The 27747-nt window shown below is 35.6% G+C and overlaps 2 protein-coding genes and 2 long non-coding RNA genes across 14 annotated transcripts; 2 read left to right on the top strand and 2 right to left on the bottom strand.

Annotated features, from left to right (window-relative positions):
- Positions 1-271: 271 nt before the first annotated feature.
- LOC100746301 (cytosolic 10-formyltetrahydrofolate dehydrogenase) lies at positions 272-5292 on the top strand. 2 transcript variants are annotated; one of them, XM_012385262.3, is made up of 8 exons: positions 272-439; positions 717-769; positions 1589-1730; positions 1805-2039; positions 2421-3100; positions 3190-3604; positions 3714-4372; positions 4463-5292. In XM_012385262.3, the coding sequence occupies exons 3-8, from the start codon at positions 1595-1597 to the stop codon at positions 5038-5040; spliced, it is 2703 nt and encodes a 900-aa protein (XP_012240685.1). In that variant the 5' UTR covers positions 272-439; positions 717-769; positions 1589-1594; the 3' UTR covers positions 5041-5292. The 2 variants fall into 2 exon arrangements, with proteins under 2 accessions (XP_012240685.1, XP_033176501.1); XM_033320610.1 differs by lacking the exons at positions 272-439; positions 717-769 and adding an exon at positions 957-1111 and having other exon boundaries at positions 1543-1730; positions 4463-5040.
- Positions 5293-5496: 204 nt separating this feature from the next.
- Positions 5497-7903, bottom strand: LOC117151634. Its single transcript, XR_004461703.1, has 2 exons — positions 7727-7903; positions 5497-7409 (listed from the first exon to the last, which is right to left on the bottom strand). It is a non-coding gene; the product is annotated as an uncharacterized LOC117151634 (long non-coding RNA).
- LOC117151633 lies at positions 7445-8820 on the top strand. The gene is made up of 2 exons (XR_004461702.1): positions 7445-7629; positions 7704-8820. It is a non-coding gene; the product is annotated as an uncharacterized LOC117151633 (long non-coding RNA).
- A 3813-nt stretch (positions 8821-12633) lies between these two features.
- Positions 12634-27266, bottom strand: LOC100746098 (sex-lethal homolog). 10 transcript variants are annotated; one of them, XM_003489244.4, is made up of 6 exons: positions 26972-27266; positions 22965-23271; positions 22714-22889; positions 22513-22626; positions 21556-21716; positions 12634-14903 (listed from the first exon to the last, which is right to left on the bottom strand). In XM_003489244.4, the coding sequence occupies exons 1-6, from the start codon at positions 27025-27027 to the stop codon at positions 14647-14649; spliced, it is 1071 nt and encodes a 356-aa protein (XP_003489292.3). In that variant the 5' UTR covers positions 27028-27266; the 3' UTR covers positions 12634-14646. The 10 variants fall into 10 exon arrangements, with proteins under 10 accessions (XP_003489292.3, XP_033176504.1, XP_024223185.1 ...); XM_033320613.1 differs by having other exon boundaries at positions 22965-23467; positions 26972-27148; XM_024367417.2 differs by lacking the exon at positions 26972-27266 and adding an exon at positions 24367-24795 and having other exon boundaries at positions 22965-23467.
- Positions 27267-27747: the final 481 nt, after the last annotated feature.

The raw sequence follows: 27747 nt of genomic DNA, 5'->3' as shown, positions 1-27747 counted from the left end.
CTAAAAACTATTTGCACCGAACATTTCGTAGCTTCTACGTGTATTTTCAGATTTGTTTCAAACTTTACGGTGCTAATGAAATTTCGATACTTCTCCTATAACACGTATAATAACTTGATATTCCGAAGCGAGAAAACTCATTAGGAAAATCCATGTAGGAAATCGAAATACAAATATTAAATGATCCGTATAGATAAAGAAAAGAAGAATTAAAGAACGATTCTTGACCCTGCCGGCTGATACAACCAGCTTATATAAACGTTGTGTGGTTTAACGCGGTTCAGTCGGATAGCCAGCCATTTACCAGCCGTCAGTAGCTGAATAGCAGTTTGGCGAAGTGAACGCACTTGAATAAAACAGCCGGAGGACCGTCCACGTCGATTTTCTGATGTTGTTCCTAAAAAACTTCTTGTCGATACGTTCCTACGTCGTGAACACAGTAAGCCAATCATATGAAATTTGTAGATACCAATGTTTACACTGCTTTGGTATACGAATAATTCAAATAAATATAAATAGTAGAAAGTGGAATGATAATTCGGTAGCAATACAGCATATAGCATGTTGGAAATATCTCTGGTGATAGTAGATGGTATTGAGTCCATATAATTTTAATAACATGGTAGATGGAAGTAGAAGTCAGGTTTAGTTTTTCTTATTATCCTGTAGCATACTTTCCTTTCGCACAGCTTCCTCACACTGTCTTCTCTTTGCAGTTTATTTGAAAGTACAGTGAAAGTTAGAAGATATCGTTAAACGCTGGAAATAGGTATGTACAATGGTGTATACTATACTGTATTTGTTACGATGCTTAATGTTTGGTATTGGGTTGGCTTAAGGATAAAGCCCTAGCAAGACAAGTATAACGAAATCAGCGATTATAGCAATTTCGTATATATGTCACTATTCATTTTTCATTTCTTCATTTATTTTTATTTATATTCGCTGATATAATTTTTTAATTATTGAATTTCCATAGTTTCTATAATCTATGATTAATAAATAGTAATTTGTTAGTTATATAAAACTGATTTTTCTCACAATCCGTATCTCTTCAATATTTTGCTTACATTAATATTTCACTATACTTGTCTCACTAACAACGTAAAATACGTATATGGAGGATTGGTCGAGAATAGATAGTACGAAATAACGAGAGCGAGATATTACTGTCGCAACCCGTCAAATATATTTCGGATAAATAAATAAATAAATAATTAACAGCCGTATACGTGAGTCGTTGGTACAAAACACTCGTTAATGTTCGTCGCGTAACTCGATAAATACTCCGAGATACTCTGTAGATAATATTCGACACTCTATATGTACTGTGTTACTCGCGATCGCGCCTGTTTATTTATACTGGTCAGGGGAAAGTCGCAAAAATTCAAATTCGTCTTCATTCGACGGTTGCATATAGCGGCAACATTGTCTTGCTCGGAGTTTATTTATTCTTACATTACTTGCAACCTAACAGTCTTGATACTCCGAGGCAAAACAGCAACATGGGTTTGAATTGTCCTCTGACTCAGGTGTCGCTACATGTATATCATTAAATTAATGACAACTAAAGTATTTCAATATTTAGACGGCAATGGCACAACTGAAAGTGGCTATAATTGGCCAGAGCTCCTTCGCAGCCGAGGTCTACAAGCTCTTGAAGCAAAATGGTCATCAGATCACAGGAGTCTTTACCATTCCCGACAAGGCTAACCGGGAGGATCCTCTAGGTAATTAATCCTACAAAAAATATTTACTAATCAATTCTCAATTTTCCAACATCGTAACAAACATTCTTTTACAGCGACGATAGCAAAAGCTGATAATACTCCAGTCTTCAAAATCAAATCATGGAGAAGCAAAGGCGTGACCTTGCCAGAAGTCCTTGAAATGTATAAAGGAATCGAAGTCGACCTAAATGTTCTTCCATTCTGCAGTCAATTCATCCCCATGGAGGTCATCAATCGTCCTCGTCATCGCAGCATATGCTACCATCCATCGATACTGCCGCGACATCGGGGAGCTAGTGCTATTAGTTGGTCAGTTGCTCTGAATTGAAGTAACCATAATAACACTTTACCTGATTGCAGTTGACTAATGTAATAAATGAGAGCGTTCGCTGGTCATTGTGCGATTTTCTAGCTAGCTTATCTGCCGAACTGGTATTACTCGTGGCGAGAGAGGCGCGTAACAAGACGCTGACAACGTCAATCGAAGCGCACGCGTATCTTAGAACCGGTTCGACTTCATTATCTGGTGCAAAATTATCGCAACACATGATACGTGTTTATTCGTGCCTTTCTCGTATCGCTGAATGTCGATAAAGAGACTGATAAATTGTCGGGCACCGTTGCGCAATCGTCGTTTTCAATAACACAATTTTCTTGCAAGTAATCATGATCTTCTTATGCTGTCTTTAGGACGTTGATAGAAGGAGATGACACTGCAGGATTCTCCATTTTCTGGGCGGACGATGGCCTTGATACAGGGCCAATTTTACTCCAGAGATCGTGCAAAATAGAGCCTAACGATACTCTGGACTCTTTGTACAGTAACTTCCTGTATCCTGAAGGTATCAAGGCCATGGCGGAGGCTGTGAATCTCGTGGCCGAAGGAACCGCTCCAATGATCCCCCAAAAAGAAGAAGGAGCCACTTATGATCCCATGTTGAACAAAAAGGAACTTCAAAAAATAGACTGGACCAAGCCTGCTAAGAAAATTCATGACTTCATTCGTGGCTTGAGTAGCACTCCAGGTGCGTGGACAACTATCGACGGCAAAGAAGTTCGTCTGTTTGGATCTAGTTTGTGGATTGGCGATGAACTACCTCAACAGACTACTCATATATATGTAGAAGATAGACCAGGCTACTTGCACGAAGGTGGACTGCTAATTAGCACTATTGATAATCACTTTATCAACGTGGAGAGAATAAAGATTGGGAATAAAACCATTTGTGCCAACAAATTCGGTCAACAGAGTGAAAATACTACGCTTGAGTTCACCGAAGAAGAGCAGAAGAACGTAGAAACCTTAAAGAGTATTTGGGAGAGTATCCTGAAGATGGACGTTGACAAGGATACCGACTTCTTTGCCTGCGGTAAGTGGAAGAGTATTTCTATTAATATTTAAGAATTAAAACTTTATTAATAAAATTTAATCGATTGAGTATCTGATATTTTCTTACAGGAGCAGGAAGTATGGACGTTGTGAGGCTGGTAGAGGAGGTCAAAGACAATCTGGGAGTGACTTTGCAGAATACGGATGTCTTCATGGCTCCAGTGTTCATTGAGTTTGCTAACACGGTAATTCTTGCAGCTAGAGGTATCTCTGCTACCAAAGAGATCAAGTATGATGCCGTGGAAATACAAGCAAACAACATGACCTTGAAGTTTCCTAAACAATTGTTCATAAATGGAGAATTCGTGAATGGTAGTCTAACGCCTATAGACACGGTTAATCCTCACGATGAGAGCGTTATCTGTTCGGTTGAAACAGCTTCTGTGGAGGATGTGGACAAGGCAGTTAAGGCTGCCAAAAAGGCCTTTGAAGAAGGGGAATGGAGCAAGATCAGCGCCAGGGAGCGTGGAGCTCTTCTTTTCAAGTAAATATTTTCCAAAGTTTCCTCTGGTACATCTTTATCCTATAATTTAATGCATTATTATAATGTTATTATTTTATAATTTATTTTATAATATTCAACATCTTTTCAGATTAGCAGACCTAATGGAGGAACATAAGGAAGAACTAGCTACCATTGAAAGTATAGACTCCGGTGCAGTATATACTTTGGCTCTGAAGACCCATATAGGAATGTCCATAGAGACCTGGAGGTACTTTGCTGGCTGCTGTGACAAAATCCAAGGCTCCACCATACCAATAACTCATGCCAGGCCAAATCGCAACTTAACATTCACGAGAAAGGAGCCCATTGGTGTCTGTGGTCTGGTTACTCCTTGGAATTACCCTCTCATGATGCTCTCCTGGAAAATGGCAGTTTGCCTGGCAGCAGGCAATACTGTAGTAATGAAACCAGCTCAAACTTCACCTTTAACAGCTTTGAAATTCGCAGAGCTAACTATAAGAGCTGGTTTCCCACCTGGAGTTGTTAATATTGTACCAGGGAATGGTACTGAAACTGGAAACGCTATCTGTGAACATCCTCTGGTAAGGAAACTAGGCTTCACTGGGTCTACACAGGTTGGACAGTCCATAATGAGGTGTTGTGCTAACAGTAACTTGAAAAAAGTATCTTTAGAACTAGGTGGAAAGAGTCCTTTAGTTATCTTTGAAGATACTGATCTTCAACAGGCAGTTAAAATTGGAATGAGCAGTGTGTTTTTCAACAAGGGAGAAAATTGTATAGCTGCTGGTATAGTATTCAAATAATTAAAAAAATAAATGTTCTTACAAAAACGTTATTAGAATTTAAAAATGACTAAATTTCTTTTCTTTTAAATAGGTCGGCTATTTGTGGAAGAGACAATTCACGACGAATTCGTGAGGAAGGTAGTGGAGGAGACTAAGAAGATCTCTATAGGAAATCCTCTAGATAGAAGCACCGCCCATGGACCACAGAATCACAAAGCACATATGGATAAGCTCTTAAGCTTTGTGAAACGTGGAGTTGAAGAAGGAGCTAAACTAGTTTATGGTGGAAAGAGATTAGATCGCCCAGGCTGGTATTTTGAGCCAACCATCTTCATAGATGTCAAGGACGACATGTACATAGCAAACGAAGAATCTTTCGGCCCTATCATGATTATCTCCAAGTTCAGCTCGAAGAACATGGATGATATGATTGCCAGGGCCAATAATACAGAGTACGGATTGGCTTCAGGTATCTTAACAAAGGATATCAGCAAGGCTCTAAGATTTGCTGAGAAAATAGAAGCTGGGACAGTGTTTATCAATACATATAACAAGACAGATGTGGCTGCACCTTTTGGTGGTTTCAAAATGTCTGGTTTTGGCAAGGACCTGGGTCAAGACGCTTTGAACGAATACTTAAAAACGAAGACCGTTACTATAGAATATTAGAAGACGTCATTATTAGCTTTATCTATTTTTATTGCACCTTTATGTTTCATAATTTATGCACCAACAATATATATTTGTAAATTCTAGTATCCTTTTTTATTCATATATTTTTTAAATGTTTTTGATATTTTCGAGTTTAGAAGATAATCATCGAGTCACAAGATAATCAAGATTTCTCATCTTGAGAAACAGCAAAATCTTGCTCCCACGCAAGCGAGCTACATAAACAGTTTTTACACAAGCCCCTTCTAGTCCCTCTTTCAAAACTCCAGATGCTCCGACGTGGTTTTTTGTATAGAGACAAGTGTGCTCCATTTCTGTGAGTAGTTGGCCGTTATACCATTATTTCCTTCTAAGATCTTTCCATCTATTTTTTTTTCAGCAATTGATCTATATTCTCAGAGAATTCATTTTTCCGTCAATTGATCTATATTCTCAGATAATTCATTTTTTTCGTCAATTGATCTATATTCTCAGAGAATCATTTCTTTCAATGATCATAAGAGATAGAATGTTTGTTACAAAATGTTTGTTAAGATTGATTCTAAGCTGCTTATTAACAGATGGCTCTGTTTAGTTGTATAACAAAGTATTAACAAAGTGGATTATATAAGTTATTACAGATATATAAATTGCCTCTTATACAATTAAATGTCTTTCTTTTCTTATATTCCATCCTCTTGTTTTTATCAAATTTCCTATTTTAACTTTTATATTAAGATAGTTTTCTTTATCCATCAAATACTATAAAATTGAAAAAATTAAGAAAAATAAGCTTGTAATCTTTTTTCGCGTAGTCTTCAATTTCAATATTTTTATTAAAATTATTATTATTTAAAAATTTCTTCAAACAAAGCCTAATCCCTTTATCCACTGATAAATTCATCCTAGACGAAGATTCTGTTTAGGATTACCTCGAGTCACAAAGAACAGACAGCTTCAAGATAAAGGAAGAAAAACTCCCCGAAGTTAATGGACCCGTGTTGCTTCTGTGTACCTGAAGATCCACCTACTAATAAAAAGGCTTCTACGAAAGTAGGTGTATGGATGGTCAACAACCCCGAGGACAGGAACAGCTGTTCTCATAAACATTCCATCTCCCACTTCCTCCTCCTCATCCATTTGAAGCAACCCCATGAAATAGCTTTAGAATACTAGTTACAAGGTCACATCCTTTTCTACATCTCGTTTCAGAAAAAGAATTCCATTCGGTATGAATTTATGATAGTCCTTGGCTTCCAGAAATTATTTTATATCCTTAAAGAAGAAAGAGAGATAAGTACATGAAGAATATAGTGAATAAGAAGAATATAAAAAATACTATGAGTGCAATAAAGGTGTTACATAAATGAATAGCCGGTGAAATTCTTTCCGACGACCACGAACACGATTTCTTTTCCATGGCTTTCGAAACGAATAGCCTTTTCATTGAAATTTCGAGGATTATTGAATTAATTCGACGACTGACCAACTACGGTTTTCCATGCGGCATTATTCATCGTGAACAGGAAATGCAAATTTTCCTCTGACCCGGCTCTGCTCCCTCACCTCAGGACGCTGCCCCCTGACCCTTTCCCAATCCCCGTTGCTTTCTCTCTTCCACATGCTTCTGTTTATCTTACTTTTCCGCCGTGCATCTACGCTTTTTTCTCCCCTTTTAGGTAGGTTCTGAACAACTTCAAAACGTTGATACATTTTCAATGGAAATGTGTCCTCTGATCAGACATTAACCAATATCTAAATGCTTTTCCTACTCTACTTCCTTTAAAATTTTATTTTCAAATTCATTGTGTTAAAAATTAAATATAGTAGATCTATATCAATATATATATAATTTTGTATTTTCACAAATGTACGTGAAGAGACGGAATCTAAATAGAGATTTATGTTACCTATTAAATATTATAATAAATATCCCTAACTAAGTTATTTAATTATTACAAATGAAGCCTTTAATAGCGTTAAAAATGAAATATAATGGATTGCCAACTATCAAAATCGCTAATTACTATGAATAGAGATTCCAGTTCACGGTAAATCCCTTTGATACTTGACTAATTATTTACAAACAGTATTTTCAACGCTTCTGGAAATAGAGCATACGTATTTCCTACCTAACAGCAACCAGTTTTACTTGCGAGGAGTGTGAAGACAATATCGATGAACCGATTAAGAGAGTTGCAGGTCTGAAAGTGGCATTGGCACTAAAATTAATGCGGTCAAAATTCACATGGCGATCCACTTAGCAATTACATTTGCCGGCCAACAGAGAAGAAGCCACGCATCCCGCGTCCAAATGTCCCCTCTTCACTCGGAGAACCGCACCACGTGTTTCTTTCTCTCGGAATCCTCCCTTCTCCGCAGCTGTTCTGCAAATCAAGTTCACTGTTCAGTCGCCCTCGGGACATCGTGCTGGATGGCTATAGTACATTGTGTCTTCATCAATTTCGCACGTTTTCTCACTCAACAAAACTGGTTCAAACCGTTTCAGACCGTGTAGTGTTGATGCAGTCTCTATTTACGTTCAGTTTTATGTTTCAGTTTCTGTCCTCTTAATCATTTAATTATTGTTTATGTAAAGAAGAAGAGGTTATTAGTTATTAGTTCGGTCTAATAATTCTTGTAGAACGAAATTGAAGAAAACGTATTCGTTAATACGATAGTGTCCGAAAGCTGCTATTGTAACCTTCCTGTGATCCCGTGGATATCGCGCTGGGCGGAAACGAATATCTTTTTGTGGGCCACGCGTGTTTGGTAAGCTGATCTATCGGGTGTTCCATGAAGCACGGATATGGGCCGCTGTTCTATCTCCTGGATCAACTGATTTTCATCTCTAACACCTCCAGTTACGTCTCAATACATGTAATTCAACTTCCTTAATTGTATCTGATATTTAGATCGCATAGTTCATTACAATTTAACAGATTTTAAGTATTGTCAATTTTTAAAAGAATCATAGATATCTATCTATTGATAATCCAAGCTATTATATGTAGTAAAAGCTACAGATTCAAATTCAGCAATTTAGGATTTCAAAGGTAATATTAAACTTCTCTTCAGTTTCACAATACTTAGAATTGAATGGTAATCTAACAGCGGCGATTAAAATAGAAATTCAAAGGCTCTCAATGAAGTTATTGTTCGATATGGTTCCGGATGTCACAGCTGTCTCACATACAGTAATTATAACGTGAATGCAAATGGACTTTCCAGACAGGTCAAGGCTTGGCTCAACTGGCTACGTTACTTCTAATATTCCTTTTTGGCTCCTTTTATTTCCAACCGATTACGTGTGACTTGAATTAACTTGACACAGTTCATGCAACTTAGAAACGATCGTTCAAAATAAAAATTAAATATTGGCAGTACATAATATGTACGTACATTCTCAGTTGCGCTGAAAAGTGATCTCAAGCGTATAGCACGGTGCATCGACGCTAGCTTGTTGATTCACTCGAGAAAAATCAACTACATACAGCGTAACGTGTATGAGTCATCCTGGGTCACAACAATAATACTACTCGGAAAGATTCTCGTTCCGCTCTGCCAGGGAATCTTCAAAGCGTTTCCGACTGAGAATTCAGTTGTTAGACCAGGTTCCGTATTCTGGTTTCATTTTCTTCAAATAATTTTTTTCATTTTTACGACCCCTATTGTAAACTTCCAAGTGTATTGCGATGCAAATTCTTCGTCAAATCATATTTCTAATTAGCACGATTTAATATACAGATCTAAAAATTAATAATAATAAGAAAATAAGATAATTCGGAAGTTGTGTTTTTAAAAGAACGAACTTCGCTTTTAAATTAAATGATAGATTAAATAATTCTTAGATTACTTCTTTTAATTCCATTAATTCGATCAAAACGTAGTTGTTCCATGTATTGTGATTCAATTATTTGTGAACTCGAGGCAGCTGAGGTTGTTATCGGTCTACTAGAAAAACATTCCAGGTGGTCCTGTCAAAGCGGGTCGACTGAATGCATTTCAAAGGCCTCACGTGGCCCTAATGATTGCGCAATCGTTCGCTCTGTGAGCACAGAAGTCGATGATGCTGAAGACCACAGACTACGTTGTTTAGCTACCAAGAAAGAAAAGACTTCTTTGTTGCTAATCTCTCCCTTCGTTTCTCTTCTCTTTTCAGTTACTATTAAAATTATTTTCATACCATGAAAATATTCTTCTCATTTTTCATATCTCTTATTGACAACTCAAACATGCTTTCTGATGTCAAAATCTTTCTTGTTGCTAATGCTAAATCAAATTCAATTTCATCTCAAAAAATTACAGTGTTGCACTACTTAGCTGGAAAGATTATCGAAGAAATTATAATCTAATTGAATCTTTACTTCAGTAAAATTAAGTCTAATATTAAGTTTCAAAATTTTCTTAGAGCTTTCATGTAAAGATAGATAATGGAAGAAAAAATACAGCAACACGTGGAACACTCATCCTCACCATGCGTGAAGCAGATGTTCATGTTTCACTTGATGCCAGCCGACGGCAGCGTTTCGAGCTGGGGAGTGCTGCCGGCTTTCCGCGGGTGTTGCCCAGGGAAAAAGAGGCAAGCAGAAAAACGAGGGGAGGGAAAACGCTTCAGGTCAAGGGATGAAGGTAATCATGGCTAACAAACTAGAAAAATTCTCTGTAATCGTGTCAAGAGAGAGACCAGTGACTCTGAGTTACCCTTAAATGTTGCACGTGTCAAAGGACGCTTACCATGCTAGGGCTTACTCTTCAAATCACTTTGATCAACATTTTATATCGATCCTAGACGAACGATGTTCATCTAGTTGACGTTTTCATATAGGAAAGAAAAGTTGTCGAGGAGGTCCTCTTCAATTTAGATTAACCTAGTTCTTGATTAGCAGGGTTGCGAAGAAGATCCAGAATGGATTGGATAATTTGGTTCTTAGGAGGCCTGCAGGTTCAGGTTGCTTCAGGTTATTAACCCAGGTTCCTTAATGGTTTCTGTAATGTGTTTTCAGTGAATTAAATATCTGGATATTAATTGGTACTAATTGTGGTAATAGGATTATTGAAAAAAGTTGAAAAAACAATTGATTTATATTGCAGATATTGTTCTAAGAGCGTTCATTTAATATTTATTTTGAAATATTTAGATTCAGGTTTAAATTAGAGAATGTTATCTATAATTTATGCCATTTTATAGGCTTAACATACATATCAAACTTCCAAATATAATTTCATCCAATATCTGATGACAGGAGACTCGTAGGAAGAATTGCAGAAAATTGTACATTTTATTTATTTCAGCCTGGAATTTATGAAGAAAGAAATATCCATGTCTTTTGTTGTGCTTAGCTATAAATCTACCAAAAGTTGTATCTTGTGCAGCTATCCGCCCCTTCCTGTTTCCTCTTTGCAAGTAGCTGGGCTAATCTCTAAACCGCAGCATCCTGTGGGTGTACAAGTTGAACAGTTATAAAATTCCTGCTCGAATCACAAGAACACTCAGTCAAAAGACAATCTCCCTAGAATGTACATCATGGACCAAGCTGATTTTTGTTTCTGATCCTTCTTCCAACATCTCAGTGTTACTGTGTACAATGTGACAAAAATCAATTCTACATAGCATGTAAAAGTGTTTAAGTCTGAATCTGGAATTTGAACAGTGACAATTGGGCATTGAATGGGGAATAATTTGCATTTACTTGCAGTATTGTCACAAGGAGTGTTCTGGAATTGTGGAAATGATCCTGAACTGGCTACGTTGCGGCTCGTCATCGGGCACTTTGCTGCTTTACAAACGCAAGCTGCCTTTTGAAGGGCAACACCGTACTCAGTGAATCGCATCAGTGAACATTTTTTCTTCTCTTCATTCACGTCGTTAACAATTACTGAACTTTTTTTTCATTGTTCTTTGTACATGGGTGTAGAAATAAAAAAAAAAGAAAAACGAGAAAAAAAGTGGTAAGTCGTGGCTTTAGGCGACCACAATAAATAATCATGCATTCTGAACAATCTGCTGACTGTTTTTTTTTCTCGTCCTCTATCAACAAACACACAACCAGCAGAGCTCTCCATATTTCTTTTTTTACAGACATTTTATTTCGTCTTAAATAATTAGTTCTTATATAACTACCAATTAAAGAGAGAGAGAGAGAGAAAGACTGAGAGAGAAAGAGAGTATGTGATCGTATGAATGTTGTTAACAAAATGACATTAGCGATTACGGAAATTCTAAGGATTCCGACGGTAAAGTAAAACAATTTCCTATGTAACGTGATAGCAATCTTTCCCCTTTTTTTTTTTAAAGAGATTACATGTTCGTCATCGAATAATATAAAGTGCAATGTCTGTTATGCCCGCGGTGAATGCAGTTGCAACTATAAATGGATTAGCTCCGTTTCTTCGCTGCGATTAATTTAAAAGAAAAAAAAAAATAAAACAAAGAGGAAGAAGAAGAAATGAGAAATAAGAACGTAGAAGAAAAAAAAGAAAGATTTAGCGATTATTTTGCGACGATAATAATAAGGCAATTTCAATGTTTAAAATTGTTCGCGTAAAATTTGTCACCTATAAAAAGTCAGTCTCATTTTTGTCTACGACGTGCCGTGATAATGACGTAATTTCAATTACAAGTTATGTACAATTTGCGGCGATACTGTGGACAACGGTGGTGCTTTGCACTTTCTTTCTTCTTTTTTTTTTTTTTTTTTTTTTGGAACTTTTTAAGTATAACTTTTTTTTGTTTTTTTTTTTTTTTTTTTTTTTTTTTTTTTTTTTTTTTTTTTTTTTTTTTTTTTTTTTTTTTTTTTTTTTTTTTTTTCTTTTTTTTTTTTTTTTTTTTTTTTTTTGGAACTTTTTAAGTATAACGATCTACGTATAAGAATGACGATCTACGGATCATATTCTTAATCATACAAAAATAAGCTAAGCTGTTTTTCAATATTTTGCCGGAGTTCTAGGAGGAAAATGAAACTAAAAGGCTTCGTTCAACAAAGTTATTTCGCAACCACCGTGGTCCAATGCCATTCGGAGCGTAGGAAACACAGTTTCCTTATACGCTGACTCCGATAAAAACTCTTTTTCTTAACGTTAAACCTTCGATAAAGTTTCAAGAGTTAGAACCATTAAAAAAAAAATGTACAACAACACGTAGAACTCTTAGCTTCTGCCCTCAACGTGCCTCCCGTTTCCTCCTCATTTAAAAGTATTAAAACGTTCAACTATCAAGGAAAAAGGAGGCTTCTGGTTTAGCCAGCCTCTGGCTGGCATTCATAGCACTCGAGCGATCGTGAAGCTGATCAAAGCTAAGAGAAACACTGTTTCACGAGTATCGTATATCCTTATTCAAATTGAACTACAATAAGAGGCACTCTGCTGGCCAAAAATACAAGAATTATCTGACTTGTTAACAAACTTGCAAAGATTCAGTTTAATGGCAGGTACTTGATTAGGATTACAGCAAAATAATCAACAGGTACTTGATCATCTATGTTTGTTAGCTTAACACTTAGCCAACCGAATAGGGAGATCTCCCCATTTTAAAATACGTCGCTGATAACCGAACGGGGAGCTTTCTCATTTTGACCTTAATAACGTGTTTTCTTTTTTCTTTTTGTTGTGATCAATTATTGTTTACCTGGAATTGTTCTCAATTAATTGCGCCACTTTTTCTGCTTTTATAAAGTACAGTATACAATAAAATACACCAATTTAGTGGTGTTAAAATTAATTAAAAAGTTACGCTATCAGTTATGACTAGATAAAGTTATAATCGAATGATACCATACTATAAAAAAATATTAAGATACATTATGAATTTTTAATTTCACGTTCAAGTCGTGTTATTTATCTTCAGTCATCTTTAATGTTCTTAATTTTACCTATATCTTTTTATACTTTCAATATGTAATCTTAATTTGATGTTTTATATAAACAATATGTGAAATCATTAAACAAAATCATTACCGTAAAATATAATTGACCACTTAAATAATTTCTAGACTTCTTTGTTTTTCAAGTAGTGAATAATAGTCCACGTTATTTGGAAAAATGCGCGATAGACAGCGTATAGGTTGGCTTGTCCATTACGGTGAGAAACGCATAGCTCGCTGTGGCGCGTGCGATTGATTAAGTGTTAAGCAAGGTAAGAATTCATTAATAGACTACGAATATTTATGCAAATTTTTATGAAATGGATTCTACACAGAAATTTCATTTGAGTACTACTCTTGACATTTTATATACTTTCGCCTATTATGTGTATCTTTGCATTCATAAATTTTCCATAAATGCCTGAATATTCGCAGTCTATTCGTTAAAATATATGTTTACAGGACTCGAGTAAAAGATGTAAGATTAGGTAGAACTTAATTGAAACAATCATTGCAAGACTATTTGCAATTGAAACAGTTGATATGAACAGTTTCAAAGTATCGAGTACCAGTTCAGTTTGCTGTCCGTTATTGAAAACATCTTGGATTTTAGCCTGCAGTATACCTCACAACAATCTCCTTAAATGTTAGTCAGGATAAAAGGGTTGTTCGCATCGCGTTCGCATTTCGAATGCAAGAAAGATAGAATCTCACGAGAATTCGTCTATCAACGGTCTCAGAGGTGTGATAACAGAGCTAATTTAGCACAACGTAACTTTGTTACCGAGTCTCGACCAAGCTCAGCGTAACATGGGCACAGACTCGATAACCAAACGTTCTTTTTCCTGTTTGTTCTTTCTTTCATTTTTTAGCTTTCCCTTTGTACCTTAACGCAATAAAACATTCGAGGATCATCATTTTGTCGGCGGTAATGAACGCCAATTAATTTAAACGCACAATGGAACGAAGATATTAAAGCTAGATACGGAAAAGAGGGACAAGATATTAACGATAAAAAGCGACGTAGAAATAGCGATGGGTCCAGCATCATACTCTCCTCCTATCGTCATCAAACGTTCTTTCTGATATATATCGTTCCGAAATGTTCGCGCTATTCCTTCTAGCGACTCTTGAATACCTCGAAACAAAATAATTAGCAGAAACTGATGGCGACACAATGCAACAATTACGATCTTTAACCTCGTTAAACACTCATGATTATGTTACGTTACTTATTTACGTTATTTGGAGGGCTTCGAATGGACACACAGTTTCGAAGCGTTCAAGACAACATCTTCGGCGATATGCAAGACCTCGAGAGACGTTCTTTTAACAAAGTCAAACGACTGAACACCCATCGCCGGATGTACAATACTAGGTGTTCTGAGCTTTGGTACAGGCACGTAGAAACATTAAATACTATGCGTAATAATTTACACATCCTTGATCAGTCAGTCCTCAAGCATCTCGAGCTGAACGTCGTTGGAGACATATGAGGGAAGTCGTAGTATAAGGACGCTAGGCTGCTCAAGTTATACCCTGTGTGTCTTTTTGTCTCTATACTGTTTAATCGAAGCAGCCTTTTATCGATCCTGGTTGCGTCTTCATGGTGTCTCCTTGATTTCACGATCGCTCGAGGGTAACGTATGCTTATTCGGCAGAGTTACGAACGACAACGGTCGTCGCTGCTTGGTCTCCGGTCGGACGAAGAAAGATACATAGTCGGTGCTGTCTTGCGAGCCAGGTCGTCGACGACGCTAGGTCACCAGAAGTGGGACTGCACGTAGCCGCCGCCCATACCGATAGGATTGAAGCGATGTGGGTGTATCTTTTCCATCCTCATGGCGCCAGGGCCGCCACTTCCGCCGAGGAAACTGCTGTGTGGCCCGCCACGCGGCCCGAAACCACCTCCCGCTCTTCCTAACATTCCTGGCCCACCTCCACTGATACCCATGCCCATTCCTGGTGGTCCACCAATTCCCCTGCCCCTTCCTCCACCTCCCAGGCCGCCTCCAGCACCTGAAAACATTTCACTAATCAGTATCATCGATAATTTTTTTAGAAATGAAAATTCTTCTTTTAATTTCCAGGTTAAGAATGGAATAGTTCTAAAGGAAACCGGCGAGAATATACATAAACAGGTAGATGGTGTATAGAATAAAGTGGACAGATGCTGATTGTTCGTTTCTAATCATTTTAATCAAATTTAACGAGCGACTACAGAATCACGTAGACCCGTGTAGCAACAAGGAATAAGAAAGGTATGAGATACTTATGCGGGGGGCGTGTCTGAAAAAATCTCGAGCAAACTTGTCGTGTTTTGTCCTGATGATGACTATGATTCCCGTTCGTTTATTCTTTTTCAAGCAATTCAAGTATCCTCTCTGTTGAGTGGGGTAATAATGATGATTAGACTGCGGATTTTTATGAACATAACTAAAGAAATGGTACCTAAATGGAAATTTGTTTCAAATGTGTACTAAATATTATAATGAATACTGTACTGCTTAATTAGCGTTTAAATACGAATATTCTATATATTAAACCATCTCATAAGTAATATGGTCGCTAATTTTTGTATACTAAATGAAAATAAAACATTGCATGATGGCAATTGACCAGTACAGTTAATCAGTATGATTTTATTTCTTATAATTCTTTATCTTTTTCTGAAGCTTTTTATCTCAATTTTATAAAACTTCAGTAGTAACAATTTTCATTCTTTTAAACTTAATTGTCAGAAAAACTGTGTTACTTACGAGGTAGCCCGATACTTTTGCATATTATATGCATGGTGTGCATGTTTGAACCTTCAAATCTTCCATAAGTGAATAAAAATCCGCAGTCTATTGATGATATATCGGAATCAACTATATTGGATAAGTGGGATATCATCAGCACAAAAGCCATAAGTATGTTGTTAGGCCAGTTTCTCGATACGACTCGACGCACGTATTTCGTGCGTTGAACACACGTTTTCTTAAATGGAAATGTTCGTACAACAATTGTCGTTTAGTCTACCCATATACCACATAGTTGTAGTTCTCTACTATATCAATGTAACGTGTCCTGTGTGTGTATCATGTATGCGTGTGTCTCTTTACAGATGCGCAGAGTGAACTGGAAATCGAAAAGAAACGCTTAATTAGGTTATGTTAGAAATATCTTCTCCGCTTAAAACAATGAATTACAAGAGAAAAATTGTGTTTGGTAATTACGATCAGTTCTAAATAGTTGGGAGGGGGGGCGTTATTTTGCAGATGATAGCGCCACTTCCGGTTCACTCTGCATCTTGCAAATATGTCGATCATTTTAAACGCTAGAATCGAATCTAATTTTCGGTAAAGTGAGATCAATTAATTACAGTAAAACGTTGATCGCATAACCGTGTTTTTTCGATTTTCTCTCCTTTTTTTAAATATTCGTTTCGGTAGAAGAAAAAGAAAAATACGATGATGAATATATTATTGGGAATGTCGCAGGCATTTTCAACCGAGACATAATTCTCTGTCCCCTCCAATTTCGTCGCTCTCAAGTTACTCTGTAAAAATCTTTCTAGATAAATGATAAATTCTTACGACATTTTTTCCCAATTTTTACTTCAAATTCCACATATTACAATTTTTCTAGAGGAATATTTTCACGTGTTCTGAATAAATTTTTGAAACTTTTAATATAGGAATTGGATGATGAATTTTTCTGGTGATTTTTCGACTCAAGAAGAAGAGAATGAGAGAGAAGAGAAAAAGCAAGAGAGCGAGGAAAAGAGAAGTAAGCTTTTATCCGTTGTATATCCCGGATACTCCACTTCTTTCTTTCTTTTATTCATTCTCTCGTTAGTTATTTCCTTATTCCATATCACAGCCATCGTTAGCACTACTAGACTTCGGGATTATAACCATTTTCGCACAATCTTCGATCCGTTAGACCTTACAATTTACTACTTAACATGTTAAGTTAAAAATTAGAATTTCGATTTATTTACACTGGACACTCGCGTCGTTCTTTCATCCATAAACGTAATCATTTTTATTGCTCTCATTCAATATTATTGCGACAATGGGAACGATCGTTTCTACTTTTTAAATTTTATTGTTATTACCAGAGTTCCTAGGGAATTTTTATATCTTTCTGAAATAATCTCCATTTTGATTTTTATTCCTCTCAAATGCTTTTTTCTTTCGGTTTCTTCATCTTTCTTTTTTTCTTTTTTGGAAAGAACAACGTGAGATCATTTCATAACATGAATATATTCTAAAGGAATATTTGAAAATCTTACTCATTAACCCGACTAACTTAAGTACTAATTAAATTCTCGGTGTTAAATTATCCCAGCTTCCTATTTTTTTACCATTCCTCTTTTTTCAGCCCTATCGCAGCGACCGATCCGTCTGTCTTTTACTTGTTCTTTAATTCGAATTTCGCAGCGATAGGAATTTTACAACAGACGCAATTGTGTGCAAAGGGCTCAAATACCAGCGCATTCGCAATATTAAATTCCTAAAGAGTTTCTATTTTCTAAATCCCAAATTTTTCGTCGATCGGGAATGCATAATCCTATGTATAAAGTCTGTCTTTCTTTTGATTATTATTTTCATTTTTCAAGCTTTTTCCAGATTTTTATTAACTCATTTTAATTTAATTAAATTCATTCTCGCTAGTCAAATCATATCTTATGTTTATCAAGTACATTACATCTGAATAATAATAATTGAAAAAATTAATTGAAAAATGTCTTATTAATCTGCAGAAACTGAACTCTAAGCTAACTTACTGAGAAGCCAACCATTCTAATCATTTCTCTACAGACTATTCAATACTAATCATATTTATTTATGTTAATCATCCACATTATTATTACAATTTCAATTTTTTATAACATATATAATTTTATATAAATAAATTTGAATCTTGTGTAAATAAAGAAACAATTTATTCAAGCGAAAAAAGATCATGCACTCCCGTTCTTGATCATGCACCTGAACGTGTTATTAATATAGGAGCAAGATGAATCGTACCTCCTACCAAGGGAGATCTATTATTTTCTAACGTCAATACGGACCATATATCGAAAGCGTCCACGTCATAATTATACTTCGAACAGTCGCGAAAAGTCGACTAAAAAAAGGAACGATTGTCAGGGTCGTAGGAGATACGTGTGTTTCTCATATATTCTAGCTAATTCGAAATTCACCATTTTTTCTCGACCGATTCATATATATATATAATATATATTTATATTTATGTATTTAGCATTAAAAGGACGAAAGTTAGTAACAGCGAAGATCGTTTAACCTTATAACATGGAAAAATGGCGATCAATTCGAAAGGACGATTGCCATTTTTCCTTTCGTTCAATATTGTTGCTTCAGCAACGACATATCACCAAATACAATGCTTCTTCTCAAGCCTATTCGCTTGTCTACTGTTCGAATTATCTTTAGAAAGACAATTTTCGTCGGCAAATTTCATCCATTAGTTTTACAAGACGAGGTATAATTTATCTAATGAGAATAAATAGTCGCGATTCGTCTTACAGGATGAATGAATATACTGATATTCATATATATATATATATATGAATATATATTTACTATCTATACAGTCCACTGAGAAATCGATATCAGTGAACACAATGAACAAAGTATCGATTAACGGACAGTCGTAAAAATTGTGCAACCTTTGCAAGGAAGGACTCGTCTAGCTATTCAGAGTTGTCAAACTGGTTTTACTTAATAGTTAATTCTTAATAGTTCTATCTAAGTAAAACCCAGAAACGTCCTCTTTTTTCTTGTTCAACACATTGACCATCAAAATATTGGACACTACTATCCATTGTTAACACAGTTAATCAACTTTCTGAGCAGTTATCTTTGATACGATATAAGATTAATTAATGAGTGTCTTTTATATTTTGTGTCAAAGTGTTAAATCAAACTCTGCTAGCAGTAAAACCGTATCGTAAAGCTCCTCTTTATTGGAGGAGAGTCTTCGAACCACAGACTTCTTGCCTGATAGATTACAAAGTACTCGTTTACATTCGTTGAGCAAATTGTGTGGTTGTTTATTGAATTACAAACAGTTGTGCTTTGTGTTAAGATCAGGCTTAAGCCTGAGGAACTTTACATCTTGTTATTATAATACAAAAGCAAAGTCGAATAAAGCTAGGATTCACATAGAAAAAAAGAATTAATCCTAAAATATTGAATCAGAAAGCAACAGTTTGTTCCTCTTGACTAAGAATCTGTTTTCTCCAGTTACAATTAACGGTAGTAACAATTGTGCTTGGTATTAAGCGCACTTAATCATGCCAATCTCATTACACCAATAGGAATTCATAGTATCATAACTGCAAGGGTAACAACGAGTACCAAACAAGAAATTGCGTTCTTCTTTTAATAAAGGTAATGCGCATAACGCTGGTATTTATTCCTGGTTGGGTACAGACGTTCTCCTTTGTGGATTGGCGAGCATAGAAATGAAAATGATTCATGTTAAAGAGTTATACGAAACACTTGGAGACAAATGCAGTTGGACAAATAGTTTCATTAAAATAGGTGGACAGTGCAACACTTGTAAGCCTAAAAATTCTTTATGTCCATTTAATTTGCGTATTATCCACCTAGTAAATTAGACTTAGACCTTTAAATATGATGGAATGTCAGGTATGAAGAGGAAACTATTTATCTAAATACATCTGTCCACTACTGTATATGATAATCGCTTGAAAGAGGACACAGCCATGCACTGAGCAAGTTTTCTGTCAAAGCCACACGTTTCTGCAAATGCAATCTGTCCAGAACTAACCATAGATTAGCAACGACGCTCATTAAATAATAATTATTCGCAGGCATACAACAACTTATGTGACAGGAGAGCTGCGTGCTTTATACACTGCTCCAAATTCTTTTCTACAGGGAACATAATATTCTTTTGATGAATTAATTTATGTAGTTCTCTGATATTATTTCAAAAATATTCTCATTTTGAGCAGTGTATAAACAAATCGCAAAACATTGTGTTACGAAGAATCCTACTCAGAACGTACATATTTCCTTTGAACATACATATTTCCTTGTGTTTTAAAAAAACCTTAAGCCCTAATTAATTATAATTAGAAAGACATAAAAAGAAAAAAAACAAGTATCTCGCACGCACGTTCATCATTGAAGGATCATAAGAGGAAGCAACAAATATCTTCTTAAACAGAAAATGTATTTCCAAAGTCTTAAATAAGTAACAAAACATATATGTATATGTAATACGAAACGGTATGTCTTACCAAAAGAAAGTACAAAAAACAGCTTAAAGACGTACATAATTATACAATAATTTGCTGACACAAAAATGTATAGAACTAGGATGATGCTCCATAGCATGGTTTGAACAAATTTGAGAAACGATGAGGCAAAATCAACATAGTAACAGCAGCATCGGCAACTAGAAAAACAGAGTTACAATTTCGTTGACCAGGCAATGTCCAAAAAAAACAAACTTCTAAAAAACCAGCCTTGTGTGCAGAATACAACTTAGCGAGTGTTTCTCTTTTTTCTTTCAATAATCACAAGCTGCCACTGATTCTAGCAGGATACGACATATTTCAGTCTTTTTTTTCTTTTCATTTCTTGCTTTTTGTCCACTAAAGATCATCACACACAAAAACATTTCTATCACAGCGACACTACATGTTTGCATTCTTGTCTGTTTCATTAATACTGTCTTTTGGGTCCGTCTGCAAGGAGATTTTTCATTCTTTCATCAACTGAACACCACTGTCAGAAGAGATCTTCTATGTTTCTTACTTTTTTTTTTTCTTTTTCTTTCTTTTCTTATTTTTCAATTTCACGTGAAACAATCTCATGCGCACAAAGTCAAAAAAACTTGTAACAAAAACAGAAAGAACACAGAGAAACAAAACAGGCGCGACAAGAAACGTGTCTCCACACATTCGCAGAGAATCTGCTGCATTATTCGTTGCGCGCATTAGAACGCAAACAGCATTTTCAATCTTCGCTGTACATTGATTTAGATGCAGCCATATCTGGCAAACAATTCAAATGTTAGACATGATCTCACATTTACACGCCGTCAATGATGCGAACGCTCTTTCGAAGAAAAATTTCAAATTAGAAGAGATCATTCGCATCCTGGACAACGTGTTTCAGATAGACATAGAAATTTTGTACACCTTGCAACTACGTTACAAAATTTGTTACAATGACCATTACCCTCTGTTCTCGCAATTACGCGCGTATCATCGCAAGAAAAAGAAAAGAAACGGAGAAAACTAACACGACAATTTGAAAAAATCAGGAACTAAGGAAAAAGTGAGAGAAAACGATAGAGACAGGAATAAATAGAGATGTGTTCTATGGAAAAATGATCTTTCAAAATCTTAGTGCTTCTACGGTTCAACAATATGCCGATAACAAAACAATGGTTTACTGCGATTTTAGTAAGATTCATAGAAAGCCAAAATGCAGATCTGACCTGTCAGTAAAAATCAAATATCATAATTATTCACAAATTAAGATTTATAATACATAACGTTCTTTATGAAATTTGTATTTTTACAATTTGTTCTTCAAGGAAATAATTTCTACTGTCAGGTTGAGAACGAAAGAAACTCGGGCAAGACTAATTGTCTATCAAGAAAATCGAAACTACTTACCTCGACTCTGGTTATAACCAGCCTGCCATCCAGCGTAGTATGCCGCTTTCTGCTTTCCGTGTTCCTCCGCGATTTTTACGCTAAGTGGCTCTGATCCACCTTCTGGTATCGTACCGTGTAGTCGTGCGATTGCTTCTTGTGCTTCTTCCCGCTTGTCAAATCTGTAGGGACACAGTAACCAGAAACAAACATTAAAAATCAACCAAAAAGGTTTACTTGGCAATGGACGCGAGTAACCCCTGCCAGATCTATGTAATAACGTATGAGGTTGAGATTGAAAGAACTATCTAGAGCGTGCTAACTCGAACACGAGTTAACGAGTCCTTAAATCTGCCAAAATTAAGAAATTTGTCAAACTAGTTTCGATTCTATTTCCAGATGCTTGACACACTTCCCAGACTATTTTCCTACAACAAACCAGAAATCTAGTTGCATGCACAATTCACAATGGCTAACTAGGTCAGTGGTCGGTAAATCGAAATTATGCAAGTGAAACAAACGGCAGAGGAACGGTACAAAAATAATTTGGCACCAAAGATCTCGGAAAATAAATACAGGTATCCAACACGCGCGGATACGAATTGCATAATGACTAGGCAGTTTTTGTCTTCTATGTATCAACAGCTGTATCTGTCAATTAATAACTGCTCCAATTTTCTAAGCACATGGTGTACGTATAATGAAAACAATAAAAATGTAATTGATCAACCAATACATAGAGAATACATTTCTATGAATACTTCCATCATAGTTTGTTACCAGCTTGGGATGTTATGTTACTAATTATGACAAGAATGGCAATGCGCCAAGGAGTATGAGCTTATATTTTTCATTAGCATGACAATTTGCCTTTTAATGCTAAATAGAACTGTCTCTTTGTAATACATTTTCGCAAGACTACTTGATAGTACTAGATGATTTTGAGAATGGGATGCTACAAAAATGAAAGAAACATACCTCACGAATGCTACACCCCTTGGTAATCCAGTGAGCTTATCTTTTAAAATGTTCTTTTGCACGATATTTCCGTATTTGCTAAATATATCATCAATTTGACTTTCAGTTATATTTCTGAAACAAACATGATGTAATATCGTTACTATACGTTCAAATTTTTATCTACTAATAGATAAATTTATATTAAATATCATAATATACCTTGGCAAATTTGTTACATAAAGATTAGTTTCTTTGATCTCCTCACCAGATGGCCGTGCAAAAGACACTTTTAGCCTTTTATTCTGGACTTGGAGTCCATTTAAAGTACTTATAGCAGTGGCTGCATCTTCTGCTTTCGCATAATTAACAAAGCCGAACCCGTAACTATATCCTGTCTATAAAATAAAATGATAAATGTAGATTCTTGTAAAAATATATAAATTGATTATAGTTTCATGTAATGCACCTACTTTATAATCTTTCATAACACGACAAGATTCCACAGGTCCGATAGTTACAAACAAACTATAAAGATCTTTCTCTGTCATACTCTGTGGAAGATAATTGATGATCAAATTCGTTCTTGGTTCTTCATTGCCTTTGGTTTGTTGTTGTTGTTGCTGTTGCTGCTGTTGTGGCTGGGGTTGTTGCTCCCGCTGATCTGTCATTTTGGTAAATTCTTGTTCTATTTTCTGACTCTCCGTTTGATTCTGTGGTTCTTGTTGATCTGTTGTTGCTGGCTGTGAGTTCTGTGGCTCTGACTGCTGCGTACTCCACCTGATACGTCCCAGCATAATCGTTGATGGGGTCAGCAAATACAAAAAATATAAACAAAATCATTACTACGTTTTCCCCGTGCAATGCCATGATCGTTGCTCTGTCTGCGCTTTTGAATGCTCTCATTTTCTTTAAGCAATTGAAAATAAATAGAAAATAAATCTGCATATATACATATATGTATATGATGCCAGACCTGTGTGTCAGAAACAAACAAACAAAGGCAAGTAAGGACAAAACGGAACCAGCAAGAGTAGCCATGAATGAAACCAACATAAATCAAACCAATAACGTAGCATGTCAATCGTGAAACTAAACAGAAAGATATCACTTAGCTAACAAACAGCTACCAAAGTAACATATAATAGTTCAATTTCCAGATATAATGCAAATACTAGTGTACTCCTATATAAAATGCTTATGTATCATAACCTTTTTACATGAAAATGTAACAGAGGTGATAAATGTGTATGTGAATGGACAAATTGACTAAAAAATTAGCTCCATTTTAATACGATTTTAACAATGAGTACCCGTGAAGGTGTCCTAGAACGAGGGTATCTATTTTTCAATGTAGCAATGTTTCTCTACTCGTAAGCACGTTCATCGAATTGTGAAAAAAAAGGGGGAGGAGAGCACGCTTCGTTGACGAGAACTTCCGCGTATTCGATCGCTTGTGTCTGGTTTTGTTTATTATTTACGCGCTCGTGCTCGATTTTTATTAGCGACTTGAGAACGCGTTTCTTCATTTCGTTGTCATTCATTAGCGAGTCAGTGATGAATTCTCTCGAGGTAATGTAACGGCTGAGTCAACGCTAGAAAGAGATGGAGAAAGAAAAATAATGGAGGGAAAAAGAGAGAAGGAAATCAGAATTAGGAGTTGAGTGAGAGAAAGTAACCCTTTGGCCTTATTTTGAAGAAGCCCGGGGAAAAGGCCCGGCAGATTCGTGAATCGACCAAGCTGTCAGAATATGGAGGGAGTGAGAGGAAAAGAGGGCACCAGAGCAGGCGAAGGAAAAGGACAGACGGACCTGAAGATATAAACCTTAGTTTAATGAGTGGTTATATGGGAGTGTGGAAATAAGATATACATACCGAAGCGGGAAGAAGATGTGAAGAAAAAAACTGTCGTGTATAGTGGGAGAAGAGCAGCGAAAAGGTGCAGTGCATTCACTCTCACTTGTGTCACGCGCGTATATGCAACTCTCTGGCTTAATGCACGCCAACAATTATGTAAGCGAATCGTTGCACCATCACGAATAATGCACACACTTGATTATCATACGTCGATGGTCTTTAGTGTGGTTCAGTTGATTTCACAGAGAAGGGCTCGATACATAGAGAAATGGAGTAGTTAGCGAGCGAAGAATCGCGGAGGAACGTAACACGATGCGAACGACACGGCGTACGCAAACGTACTGAGCCCCAGCCCTGACCTGCCTCGCGCGGCACCCTCTCGCGGCACGCTACCCCACTACGCTACTCTTACTCCGAACAAACTTACAGAGTGTTTCAATTCTTTGGTACATTTCAAATCTGTACCTAATATTATTAAGACCTTTCTAGCACAGTAATTTACCGACTAATATTATTAATATATTATATAATTACATTAGATATAGTAATTATAATTATATTATAATACGCTATGTACACGTTATAATTATTAGTACCAGAATGGAAATACCTCTCCGTTAGTACTAATAATATTAGTAAATTTAAAAATTAGAAGTTGTAGTTAGAAGTAAAAAATATTATTATATAAATATTCAATAATATTATATATGCTTGATTAACAACTTTTTTACAGTGATTATATATTTCCACTGTAGGGGGCTATCTTGTACGATTGAATTGATATTACGAACGCAATTTTACAAGTGCATACATATGGTGCAAGACCTCAATTAACTAATAATATTAGTAAGCTCACAAGTTAGAGGTTCTAGTTAAAAATACAAGACATAATTTATGTAAATATCAAATATATGTTATGTTTGATCAAAAATCTTTTCACAAAAAATTGTAATATTTTCTCTGTACAGGGCCGTTTTGCACAATTGATCTAATATTATTATCGAAATTTTACATGTATGCATATGTATTACTAGGTACATATATTAACTCCCTAACAAATGAAACGCCCAGTACAATGGGGATGCGCATGGAGCGGGACATCCCGCCTAAATTTCTGGCGCATGTTTACACGAATCCGGGGCCTATGCCAATTTCTCTCATTATTCTATTCTTTCGACGTCGATTTTTAAATAGAATAAATCTATGACTACTAGTTTTCAAAATTATTCTGTTCTTAATGTTCATTATAATCACTTAATACAGAAAATCGTTAAAAAGAATTATAGCCGCGATTTTATAAATAAAATTAATGTACCATTTCTACGCGAAAGACAAAAAATTTAATTCTTTGAACACTATTATTATATATTGTGTATGGATATGTAACTAAATTTGCAAACACATTTTTGTTAAACATACCTTGGCAATGCCTCCCAATAAGGAACTGCGAACATCGCAAATGTAACGCGCGACTTTACTATGTAGCTTGAGTTTCACGTGATATTGAAAAAGCTTGTACAATCCTATCGCAGTAAGATTTTACGAAACCAGAACCGACATACTTTGTTCTTGTTTGGGTCGCACAACCGTCATTTTTCTTTTACACCCTATTTTGTTTCAGGAAACGAGGTTACTCTTTTAATCGGTGGAATTTATCTGCATTATACTTGTCCTATTTATACGTATATTACATATAAGAAAAGGGAAAAAGGCGATAACGCTGCTCAAAATAAGTACATAACGTATCTAATAACTAAATTGCAAATTTTTATGCAAATACGTATTTTGGAGAAAGTAATTTAAAAAACTAGAACCTTGGTAGAAAATTGTTTTATCTATCAAGTATAAGAGAAGATATAGAAAACAGTATACTTATATAGGTATTTTTTCATATTAGGTATTTTTTCATAGATTCTCTGCATTTTTATATCTTAAAATACTGCATAAATGCATAAAAATCTTCGACCTAATTATTAGTAGCTGTCTATGCATTTGGAGGAAATTTAAGAATGCAAAGGTCTGCAGAATCCATACACTATGCAAAATTATGTAAAATATCTAAAGTAGGATAATTATTATAATATTTATTGTTAGTAGATAAAACAACTTTCCATTTAAATTCTGTTTTCTTAGTTATGTTCATAAAAATATAATAGTGCATCAAAGCCCGCAGTCTACTAATAATAATTTTAAATATCAATATTTCGTTATATACGTAGGTATTCTAAAAATTCTAAAAATCCAGTCTCTCTTAAGTTCTCAAGCCACTGCATTGCGCTATTATACACTACCACCACAAGCCTACTTCCGGGAAACTTAACACGATCGTACCTTCGGTTTATCTAGAATTCGATATTTCATCCAAATTATCATACACCAAACAAAAGTAGAGACAGCAATACAATAAATGTGATCTAAACTTTCAAAAGATATAAAACTATAATGTTAAGATATGTAAACAACAGTTTTATGTATTAAAAATACAACGACCACAATTTCTAACCTCGATATAGATTCCATGAATAATAAAACGCAATAGATTGTTAGCAAGCAATTTTTTCGATCTTTTTGTCAACGTAAAATGTTTTCAGCTAAGAAAATCAAGTTTAAATAGGAAACTTACCCCGCTTGGGGATTCATACTGCCTTGCATACGTTCGTTTTGTTCGTGTGTGGCCATCCCGAGCGTACGCGAAACATAACACTAAGTGTTAGAGCATCTTCTGTCGTAGCGGGCGATTTTTCATTTTCGCGTATCGGTCGTGTCGCATTCACGATGCTTTTCGGATGCACTGGCGCATTTTATAGAAATTTCCTTTTTTCACGACTGCGCTACCAACATGCACGTGCGCACTAACTATAATGAAATATACCGTGGTTCCCGCTCCGAGATTGCTTCGAATTTTTTAATCAGCTTTGAAAATGCAATTCTAGCACTCCATGGAAAATTTTTTCTGCAAATTCGTTGCACAGATGATTTCGCTCGCTAGTGAGTTGAAATCGTTCAGGTTACTACCACCTGCGACGCTTTGTAATAAACGACAAACAAAGCACGAATAATGAATATGGGAAATATACGATTACAATCTCCTTATCCATGTCATGTTTTGTTTGAAACAGATGAGAAATTAAATACACAATTAAATGTAACGAATCGTAGGAAGATTGATAGCAGTTGATCGTAGAGGTTAGATTACTTAAGTTTCTTTTAGATGTTGATGTTTCGTAGAAGTTAGATTTCTTAGTTCTTAATCGTCTTGTTTTATTTGAAACAGATAAGAAATTAAATACAAATTAATTAGATGTGACGAGTTGTATGAAGAATATCGGTGAACAGTAGTTGATCGCGTAAAGGTTAAGTTCCTTCTGGAGTGCTGATTTCTATTGTTTCTTAAAATCT

The sequence above is a fragment of the Bombus impatiens genome, unplaced genomic scaffold, assembly GCF_000188095.3.
Source record: "Bombus impatiens unplaced genomic scaffold, BIMP_2.2 scf_0320, whole genome shotgun sequence".
Lineage (NCBI taxonomy): Eukaryota > Metazoa > Arthropoda > Insecta > Hymenoptera > Apidae > Bombus > Bombus impatiens.
Note: the sequence above shows the minus strand (reverse complement) of the source record. Positions and strands in the feature narration are given on the sequence as shown.